Source organism: Myripristis murdjan, chromosome 17 (assembly GCF_902150065.1).
Source record: "Myripristis murdjan chromosome 17, fMyrMur1.1, whole genome shotgun sequence".
In the NCBI taxonomy this organism is placed as follows: Eukaryota; Metazoa; Chordata; class Actinopteri; order Holocentriformes; family Holocentridae; genus Myripristis; species Myripristis murdjan.
The window spans coordinates 11,288,944-11,300,067 of NC_043996.1; the positions used below are offsets into that span (position 1 = coordinate 11,288,944).

Here is an 11,124-nt window from a genome sequence, read left to right on the forward strand (position 1 = left end):
ATAAATTAGTTTACACATAGTTCCACCTCTGCCTCTTGTGTGTGTCTGTGGTGTGGCCCGGGGATTTTACTCAATCAGTACAACCTTGTGACACATCCACTTGGACACATGTGGCTCCACCTCCCGAATTAACTCGCCTACAATATACTATATAATATGTATACATATATATATATTTATATAAAGCCAACTTGCTTTAGCCTCAGTAGAACCCCTGAGAAAATCTACCTCCCTCTCTCCATCGCGGGTTTAGGATTTAGGATTTAGGATAGCGCAGCCTGCCCTTAAAGGCAATGGCACCTGGCACACTGATTGGTGTAATTGGCGTAACGCCCAAAATACGCCTATGCATAATATACCAGGTAGCGCAGGTGTTTTACGGATAACGGGAGGTGCGCAAGATAGCAACTTTTGCAGGGGAACGCCTCTTGTGCAATGCTAAATCCCTGAATAACGGGTTTAGGGACTTTGGCACAAGATAGGGCCCTATGTCTGTTCACACTATTATATCGTGCAAATCGTCACTACAGCCTTTGATACAGACGCTGATGCTCACTCCAGGCTTGAGATGCCCCTGCCCCCAGACTTTGGAAGACATGGCTCATGCTTCACAAGCTATGTGCGGCAAATTTGTTGTAATGTTTTTGTACCTCTAAAAAGCACCATTCATTGATTTCATTGGTTTCGGAGAAAGCTGCTGCAGAGCTGCACTAGTTACCACTCTGTTTGTTGTACAGACAAAGACACTAATGGCTATAGGCTAATGAGTAGTTATAGTCCTTTAAATGGCCAGAGACATGTGACTATACTCCTTATGTGTCCCTCCTGTGTATCCTCTCAACTCCACAGTTGGATGTATGTAAGGAAATAAGAAAGCATGAGAAAATGGTCTATAAGCACATGTGGCATTACTGCCTGTGAACAGTTCTGGGCTGAGGATAGACATTAGACACAAGTGCAAACTTGTTCATGACAGAACAGGTTCTTGGGTAAAGTGCACATACATTTTAACACAGATTCTTTGATGTTGATTTTCCAGTTATGTGAGTTTTATTCTGTATCCGTGAAGCCAAAACTACACAATAATCCTTCAAACACACATTGCCCTAGGTCTGACAGCCCTCTAAGCCACGTAAGACATGTCACACCCAACGACTCTAACCAATGCTGGTGCAGGTGACTAAACACACACACTCAACAGATTTGTTTTTACGTGAGAGAGAGTGAAGACTTCAAAGTAAAAATGGGAGTAGAACATGAGACACTGAAACAAGGAGATGGTAAGGCTACTTTGTTCTAGTTGTTACTGCAAAAACTGGCAGTGGAATTTTCCTTTCAAACCACAAAGTTTGGCTCTTACTTACATTTTACTCTTTTCAGGAACAACCTTTCCGAAAAATGGACAAACAGTCACAGTGCACTACACCGGTGAGTCAGAAGGCGTACTGTGTATGTGGACTACGTATAGGAATACAAGTCCTGCTACGACACTGAATTATTTTAATCTGTGTATTCTAGGAAAATATTTCATGCAGAAAACCAAACTGACAAACATACACCTTAGTCTTTCAAATGGTTTGTCTCATTTTAAATGACAGCACAACTCTATGAAATATGATAACAAGGAATTTATTTACTTTTCTGAGTCTTACAGGTAAAATGACAACACGTCTTGCGTGATCTGTAGAAGCATGTGTTTTAAACTGCTGATATCAAAATTTAGCCTGACTGTGCACACTGGACAATGTAATGCTTCAATTATAATGAATTTAAGATGAAAAAAAAAAAAAAACAAGGGGGGGGGGGGGGGGTCTTTGGAGAGTTGGGACAGATTAGTCATGGGATGCTCACAAGCCTTTTTTTTTATCAGGCACACTGACGGATGGAAAGATATTTGACTGCTCGAGGGCTCGGGGAAAGCCTTTCTCATTCAAGCTTGGAGCCAGCCAAGTGATTCGTGGCTGGGATGAAGGAGTGGCCAAGGTAAGGAGAGGTTTCTTCACCAAGATGACAACAAATCATTTGTGTCAATAAAATATTTCCTTTCACATAAGTTAATAACCAGAGGTACCTCTGCTTTTCATCACCTCCACAGATGAATCTTGGCGAGGTAGCCATTTTGACCTGTTCACCAGACTACGCCTATGGCGCGAGGGGATACCCACCGCTCATCCCAAGCAACTCCACTCTCATCTTTGAAGTGGAGCTGCTGAAAATAGATTCCTGAACCTTGAACATCATGATGGAAATCATGACTTAATTATGATAGCTTGGTATAAATGCCACAAACAAAAATGAGACCCCACTCAAGACATTTTCACACCATAACAAAATCTGTCAAATTCCCCTGTGAAATCAGGGCTGAGAACTACTGCAGGAACGGGAGCAGTCGTCTTTGTGATGGTCTTGTTTGTTTGTAGCATTTACACAAATGTTGATACTATTGTCTCAAATTAAATGTGGTAATGATTTATTCATAATAAACTCACACACAAAACAAATTTTGCAGTGCAGTCAGGGTGGTCATGCATTTTATATTAATGTTTTTAATTTTTAATTAGTTATGTATCATCCATTAGAAATTGTACTAATTCCAGGTATTAAAATATGGCCTACATTAGCCACAGACAACTGTGCTCTGTTTAATGAAAACTGGCATGAAGAAACCCATTGTTTGTCGTGTATCCAGGGCACTTATGTAGTATTAATATTGTGTTGTATAGTTATAATATGGGTATGATCCAAGGCTGTAGGGATAGTTGATGAGGTGGGTGGATCACTGAGGATGAAGTGTGTATACGCTTCAGTACCTGCTTAACTCTCCACTGGGCCACTGGTGTGTAACAAGCAACTATAGTGCAACTATACTGTCACAATCCTTGTAGCTTTCAGGGGAATTTATAGAAATATCACAGCAAAACTCCAGACAAAGGTTAAAACCAGGCCTACAGCAATGGTGTGAACTGTGTCAATGGGTATTTTAGAAAGAGACAGACAGACAGACAGACAGACAGACAGACAAATAGATAGATAGATAGATAGATAGATAGATAGATAGATAGATAGATAGATAGATAGATAGATGCAGCCCACTGTTGTGATGGTCATTACCTTTGGATAGGAGCACAGCAGGGCAAATTACTTTTTTGTTTATTGGGATGATAATCATACAGCTGTGCAATTAAGCAGCACCTTACTTGAGTTCAAATGGATTTTTATTTGAATGTGTCCTATAAATTTGAATGAGACGTGCAGCCAAAAAACAGTTAGACAGATATTGTTTTTGAACACAGTAACCCATACTTTGTGTCGATATTGTGTTTGATATTCTAAACATCCAAAAAGCTACAACGGGGTATTCATTTTTTTCCCCCACAGTATTTATTTATTTATTTATTTATTTTTACTGTAAACTACTAAACTAGCCTGTGTAACTACGACAAGCCATTTGATCATTTATTAGTCAAAATGATCATCTTGTATAGCCTATCTGTAATTTTTGACTTTTAAGATTCACAGTATTTTTCCATTAATTTATATGGGTTCTGCATTTCAACTTTGACTATCCACGCTGTGAATTGCAGATATTGTCATTTAAATTATGACTACCTGCAGTCCAAAGCTGATATATCCATACTTGAACTCTGACTAGTTATAAGATGTCTTTAATTCCTTATGATTCATTGAAGATTGTGTCTATTTTTTCATGTATTTCAAACTAAGATATGACTAGTCAAGATATGATTGTCTTTGTTTTCATTATTAAATGCCTTTGTTGATTTATATGAAGTCATTTCCATGAAATGCAATCAATAAATATTATAATTGCCTCCTATAGTGAAACAATGTTTTGACAAAGATTAGACACTTACATTTTCTGTTTAAACCCATACAAATAAAATTCTTAATTGTGTTAGTGCTAGGGGCTCATTAAGGTGGTATGAGGCTGATTTCAATGCAAGTTTTACAGGCTTCTTATCCCAAAATTAATATCATTTATACTGTATTAGCAGTACCTACACTGACTTATCTGAGGTATCCTGTGTTGATTGAAAAGCCAGTTTTGACCTGTACTGGCAAATCAGGCAGCTCTAATAGAAACAGGTGACTCCCAGTCCTCACCTCAGCCTTGCTTGATACCTTGCTGGGCTCACATGGCTTGCACTGTCGTATTGTCATTGGTTTGCAGCCACAGGGCCACCATGTGACAGAAATGCAGTCACAACACCCACCACCGCCTGGTGCTGGGCCTGCTGGTGTGAAGTATGTGAGGCATGCTTCACCCTCAGCTGTGAAGGAGGGAGTCGGGACACACTGATGTCACTGGAAGACAGAATGACGGGGTGACCATGCCCGTTTGCTGCATCGTCCACTGTTGTTTTTGTTCTGTTGTGTGGGTTGGTGGGATGATGGCGCCTGGTTCACATGTGTTGTTGCATGTGTTTTAGAGCGTGTTTCATATACTCTATAAGCTTCCGCTGTGAAAACCCAATTTATAATTTACATCATATACTGTATATCCTTGAAACACAAAAATGTTCCAGCAATTAAACAGCATAATCATGATAACAACTTATCCCTTCTTCTGCCATCCTTAGGGGTCTACCATACTGATATGCAGGGGCTGCCTCCTCCAGAAGGAAGGTTGGACATAAACATGGGGAGGCTGAAACTCAGGGGGAGGAGGTGGACATCCAGGGCCAAATCTGAGGCTTCTGGCTGGGCTACTGATAAGAGAGGCCACTACCGAGACCAGCACCTTCCAGAGGAGTCGGACCCTGACCTGCTGACTGAGGAGGGACATGACAATTCCTCACAGATAGTGGTAGGTTTATTGTACAATCACAACACACTAGTCAGAGAAAAAAGAGCATACTATGATTTAAGTTACATAAGTCAGCATGGTCCTGCTTTTAAAACATTCATACTACAGCTTAACTCAGTTTGTATATCAGTGATTGATATATGGTACAAGGTCTGGTGAATATCGATTACGGTCCCCACTGGAAAACTGACCTGAAAGTGAAGTGGAACATTTTACACAAAACTCTTGAACTAAATTGTCTTCTTCACTGTCATGGTAATCTGACCTTCTTAGTTATGTAGAAGTTGATTTTAGTTTAGTTTTTTTTTTTTTTTCAAGGTGGCTTGTAGTGCCTGATGTATGCATGATTTGTTACTTGCTCTGTTTATGCTTTAAAAATTTAACTGATGGAGTCCTTTTTGTGTTTTATTTTTGCATTATAAGCCTGTATGCAGCCTTTAGTAGCCACTGACCATTTACATGTGAGTGAATGCTTCTGCTTTAATTTTCGTCCATCCCCAGAACTCAATGCTGCAATGCATAATTTTTTTTTTTTCAAATATGCCTGAGTGAGACTTTTTTTTAACCTTTAACAGTGGCGCCCTCATTAGGTTGTGCAGTTTGTATGGAAAGCTGGATGTGTGCAGCAGATGTCATGTTTCATTTTAATTTCAAGTTTAAGGGCTTTCGAAAGCATACATTTTGTCCTTTAAATTAGTGTCCTCTTTAGGTCAATTTGTATGATGATTTTAGCACCATAACACAGTGCCAAAATGTATCATCCCACCAAATTAAATAAAAATTGGACTGGTGATGTAAGCTATCACAACTGAGCTACATATTTTGACCTTTAATTTCTGCATCCCAGTAGGCCAACCAGTAGACTTCTACAAAGCTAATGTCAGCTATTAATACTGTAAGTGTAATTCTCTTACTTTTTATGAAACTAATAACAGACTATGTTATACACATATTTTGCCTTGTTATTAGGAAAAATAAATACATACCTTTGATATGAGGAACAGAAGGCAGTTGTGCACCACAACATTAACTAATTTGGCCTGTTAAAAACTATAGGACTACATATTCAGATAGCGCCTACATTTTTCAAAGTCTACAGAATGGTACTCTGGGATAAAAACATGCTGCAAAGTGGCAAAGATCAGACATATTTCAAATATGCTGCTCCGACATATAGTCCTCATGTAGTTTTATTAGGGGAAGGAAAAAATATGCTCAACCCAAGTGTTGGTGTCCAGGTGTCCAGGTTTCCAGAAATGATGACTGCAGAAGTGAGCACCTTTGGTTCGTTCCTGTCTCTGATAAAAGTGGGGTGCTTTGGCGCAGCACCTTGCTAAGATGTGTTATATCGTTTTTTTTGTTTGTTTGTTTGTTTGTTTTGTTTTGTTTTTTTGCTGTAATTTGTCTTGGGTCTGTATAAGATGTTACAGCTATAAACAGCTCCCTGTTCAAGTTCTGTCAGGATCCCTCTCTGTGGCAATGCTTTGTTTTCAGTTAAGAGAAAACATAATTCCTGTTCAGTGCCAGGATTTAAGAATAAGCAGGATCCCCTTAACTTTTTACAGATGCCAGGAATGAAACTTGGCCTACTGAACATTTTCCCATGCAGGCATGTAAGGAGTGCCATCTGTTCTATCTGTTCTATACTACACTGTCAATATTATATATATATATTTATATATATATATATATATATATATATATATATATATATATATATATATATATATATACTGTCTATATTTACATAGGCTGTTTATATTTTTCTCTGTATTTTTATATTTACTGCTTATATATATATATATATATATATATATATATATATATATATATATATATATATATATATATATATATATATATATATATATATATTATATTTATTATTTATTACACATATACTACTTACTTATATATAGGCTGTTTATTTATACTTATTATATCTATACTATTTATATTTTTATTTATATTTTTATTTACATTTATATATGCTGTTTGCATTTATTTACATATACTGTTTATAGTTTACATACTGTTTATATCCACACATACTGTTTATATATACTGTTTATACCTATATATATATCTATATCTATCTATCTATCTATCTATCTATCTATCTATATATATATATCTATATCTATCTATCTATCTATATCTATCTATCTATCTATCTATCTATCTATCTATATATATCTATATATATATAGATATATATAGATAGATAGATAGATATAGATAGATAGATAGATATAGATATATATATAGATATATAGATATATAGATATATATTTATATACTGTTATATATCTTATATTCTATATTTACACTTATATTTACACTTCTTTTTCTGATCTTTTTTTCGGGGGGGGGGCTTATACCGGGACCTGAGTGCTAATTTCGTACCACTAGCATGTAAGTGTGAACTGGTATGACAATAAAGTTCCTTGAATCCTTGAATCCTTGAATCCTTAAAACAGGGTCAGCTGTCTCAGGCAGCAATTACTACCACATGACTAATTTGAGTATGAGATTCAATGCTGTAGTGGTAGTTGTCTATGTGTTTTAAAGTGGCAGTTCATCCAGAAATTAAAGTTTTGTTATTATCTGTACACTCTTATGTCAGCTGAAATATGTGTTTTTATCCACACAGGGAGATGGCTATCAGTTTTTAGAGTTCAAAAACAAAAGGGCACAACAAAATTAACCCCATACCGCTCATGCACCTTGAGCTAGTTACGAGAGCGTGCCCAGGCGGCTTCAATGCACGCCCCCTCACCACGCACACGATCGGACTGATACCGGGACGCCACCGGAATATATTACTCATATAGACTGTTTAGAGGAAAGACTGTTTTAATTGGACACTTACGCCAGCACATTTTATTGTTTTATCAAGCCAGCAGCTGTGCTATATTTTTATTTTTAATATTTTATTTGCCCAGTCTACCTTGTCAATAAATTAGTTTACACATAGTTCCACCTCTGCCTCTTGTGTGTGTCTGTGGTGTGGCCCGGGGATTTTACTCAATCAGTACAACCTTGTGACACATCCACTTGGACACATGTGGCTCCACCTCCCGAATTAACTCGCCTACAATATACTATATAATATATATATATATATATATATATATATATAGATAGATAGATATATAAAGCCAACTTGCTTTAGCCTCAGTAGAAGCCCTGAGAAAATCTACCTCCCTCTCTCCATCACGGGTTTAGGATTTAGGATTTAGGATAGCGCAGCCTGCCCTTAAAGGCAATGGCACCTGGCACACTGATTGGTGTAATTGGCGTAACGCCCAAAATACGCCTATGCATAATATACCAGGTAGCGCAGGTGTTTTACGGATAACGGGAGGTGCGCAAGATAGCAACTTTTGCAGGGGAACGCCTCTTGTGCAATGCTAAATCCCTAAATAACGGGTTTAGGGACTTTGGCGCAAGATAGGGCCCTATGTCTGTTCACACTATTATATCGTGCAAATCGTCACTACAGCCTTTGATACAGACGCTGATGCTCACTCCAGGCTTGAGATGCCCCTGCCCCCAGACTTTGGAAGACATGGCTCATGCTTCACAAGCTATGTGCGGCAAATTTGTTGTAATGTTTTTGTACCTCTAAAAAGCACCATCCATTGATTTCACTGGTTTCGGAGAAAGCTGCTGCAGAGCTGCACTAGTTACCACTCTGTTTGTTGTACAGACAAAGACACTAATGGCTATAGGCTAATGAGTAGTTATAGTCCTTTAAATGGCCAGAGACATGTGACTATACTCCTTATGTGTCCCTCCTGTGTATCCTCTCAACTCCACAGTTGGATGTATGTAAGGAAATAAGAAAGCATGAGAAAATGGTCTATAAGCACATGTGGCATTACTGCCTGTGAACAGTTCTGGGCTGAGGATAGACATTAGACACAAGTGCAAACTTGTTCATGACAGAACAGGTTCTTGGGTAAAGTGCACATACATTTTAACACAGATTCTTTGATGTTGATTTTCCAGTTATGTGAGTTTTATTCTGTATCTGTGAAGCCAAAACTACACAATAATCCTTCATTTTAGAATGTGAGGACAATGATCCTGCTTTGTTGCCCAGTCTGTCTGTTTGTCTGTCTCTCGCTCTCTCTCTCTCTCTCTCTCTCTCTCTCTCACACACACACACACACACATACACACACACACACACACACACAAACACACATTGCCCTAGGTCTGACAGCCCTCTAAGCCACGTAAGACATGTCACACCCAACGACTCTAACCAATGCTGGTGAAGGTGACTAAACACACACACTCAACAGATTTGTTTTTACGTAAGGGAGGGTGAGAGAGTGAAGACTTCGAAGTAAAAATGGGAGTAGAACATGAGACACTGAAACAAGGAGATGGTAAGGCTACTTTGTTCTAGTTGTTCCTGCAAAAACTGGCAGTGGAATTTTCCTTTCAAACCACAAAGTTTGGCTCTTACTTACATTTTACTCTTTTCAGGAACAACCTTTCCGAAAAATGGACAAACAGTCACAGTGCACTACACCGGTGAGTCAGAGGGCGTACTGTGTATGTGGGCTACGTGTAGGAATACAAGTCCTGCTACGACACTGAATTATTTTAATCTGTGTATTCTAGGAAAATATTTCATGCAGAAAACCAAACTGACAAACATACACCCTAGTCTTTCAAATGGTTTGTCTCATTTTAAATGACAGCACAACTCTATGAAATATGATAACAAGGAAGTTATTTACTTTTCTGAGTCTTACAGGTAAAATGACAACACGTCTTGCGTGATCTGTAGAAGCATGTGTTTTAAACTGATGATACCAAAATTTAGCCTGACTGTGCACACTGGACAATGTAATGCTTCAATTATAATGAATTTAAAATGAAAAAAAAAAAAAAAAAAACAGGTGTGTGTGTGTGTGTGTGTGGGGGGGGGGGGGGGGGGGGGGGGTGTCTTTGGAGAGTTGGGACAGATTAGTCATGGGATGCTCACAAGCCTTTTTTTATCAGGCACACTGACGGATGGAAAGACATTTGACTGCTCGAAGGCTCGGGGAAAGCCTTTCTTATTCAAGCTTGGAGCCAGCCAAGTGATTCGTGGCTGGGATGAAGGAGTGGCCAAGGTAAGGAGAGGTTTCTTCACCAAGATGACAACAAATCATTTGTGTCAATAAAATATTTCCTTTCACATAAGTTAATAACCAGAGGTACCTCTGCTTTTCATCACCTCCACAGATGACTCTTGGCGAGGTAGCCAAGTTGACCTGTTCACCAGACTACGCTTATGGCGCGAGGGGATACCCACCGCTCATCCCAGGCAACTCCACTCTCATCTTTGAAGTGGAGCTGCTGAAAATAGATTCCTGAACCTTGAACATCATGATGGAAATCATGAATTAATTATGATAGCTTGGTATAAATGCCACAAACAAAAATGAGACCCCACTCAAGACATTTTCACACCATAACAAAATCTGTCAAATTCCCCTGTGAAATCAGGGCTGAGAACTACTGCAGGAACGGGAGCAGTCGTCTTTGTGATGGTCTTGTTTGTTTGTAGCATTTACACAAATGTTGATACTATTGTCTCAAATTAAATGTGGTAATGATTTATTCATAATAAACTCACACACAAAACAAATTTTGCAGTGCAGACAGGGTGGTCATGCATTTTATATTAATGTTTTTAATTTTTAATTAGTTATGTATCATCCATTAGAAATTGTACTAATTCCAGGTATTAAGTTAACATGAATTAAAAACGGTATATATATATATATATATATTTGTTTCACACAACGTCATTACCATGAATCAGGTTAATGGTTAAAAGAACCAGAAAAAAAAGTAAAACGATCCAAAAGATCAACAAATATATTGCATGGTCAGTGTTGTATTAGTGCTATGTACTATATGTCAATACAAATGCAAGATTTTTTACAAATTTAGATCAGGGTAATAAAGATTTATCACATCTTCGTTGCTTGTTTTCAGAAACACTGAGGCACATTGAGACTATATTTATTCAAATAAACACAATGAAGGGGTTTTCAAAGCCCCCTACTGTAACATTGCCTATCAATGGATTTTGCAGCCTGCTGTTTTCTCACTTCAAAAACAATTTATTCACAGAGAATTTCCACTGATCTCACAATTAACCTCTAATGGCCACAGTACAGCTTCTTTGGAAAGCAGACAAATGCATGTTTCAGTTAACACACTATTAGTTTATACACATTAACACATTATGGCATGTATTTCCACACTGCGATGAAGTTTCCCGAGTG

General features: G+C 38.0%; 2 protein-coding genes across 2 annotated transcripts; both read left to right on the forward strand.

The window, feature by feature from the left end:
- Nucleotides 1–1,243: 1,243 nt before the first annotated feature.
- LOC115375798 (peptidyl-prolyl cis-trans isomerase FKBP1A-like) lies at nt 1,244–2,250 on the forward strand. The gene is made up of 4 exons (XM_030075344.1): nt 1,244–1,280; nt 1,381–1,428; nt 1,871–1,983; nt 2,096–2,250. Exons 1-4 carry the CDS (start codon nt 1,244–1,246, stop codon nt 2,225–2,227), a joined length of 330 nt encoding a protein of 109 aa, XP_029931204.1. The 3' UTR covers nt 2,228–2,250.
- A 6,874-nt stretch (nt 2,251–9,124) lies between these two features.
- LOC115375797 (peptidyl-prolyl cis-trans isomerase FKBP1A-like) lies at nt 9,125–10,569 on the forward strand. The gene is made up of 4 exons (XM_030075343.1): nt 9,125–9,225; nt 9,326–9,373; nt 9,848–9,960; nt 10,073–10,569. The coding sequence occupies exons 1-4, from the start codon at nt 9,189–9,191 to the stop codon at nt 10,202–10,204; spliced, it is 330 nt and encodes a 109-aa protein (XP_029931203.1). The 5' UTR covers nt 9,125–9,188; the 3' UTR covers nt 10,205–10,569.
- The last annotated feature ends 555 nt before the right edge of the window (nt 10,570–11,124 follow it).

Excerpts from the sequence above, each read along its gene's own strand:
- LOC115375798 (XM_030075344.1), top strand. The coding sequence starts at position 1,244 with ATGGGAGTAGAACATGAGACACTGAAACAAGGAGATG. Across the intron at positions 1,281-1,380 it reads GACACTGAAACAAGGAGATG|GAACAACCTTTCCGAAAAAT; the intron begins GTAAGGCTACTT and ends TACTCTTTTCAG. Across the intron at positions 1,429-1,870 it reads AGTCACAGTGCACTACACCG|GCACACTGACGGATGGAAAG; the intron begins GTGAGTCAGAAG and ends TTTTTTTATCAG.
- LOC115375797 (XM_030075343.1), top strand. The coding sequence starts at position 9,189 with ATGGGAGTAGAACATGAGACACTGAAACAAGGAGATG. Across the intron at positions 9,374-9,847 it reads AGTCACAGTGCACTACACCG|GCACACTGACGGATGGAAAG; the intron begins GTGAGTCAGAGG and ends TTTTTTTATCAG. Across the intron at positions 9,961-10,072 it reads GGGATGAAGGAGTGGCCAAG|ATGACTCTTGGCGAGGTAGC; the intron begins GTAAGGAGAGGT and ends TCACCTCCACAG.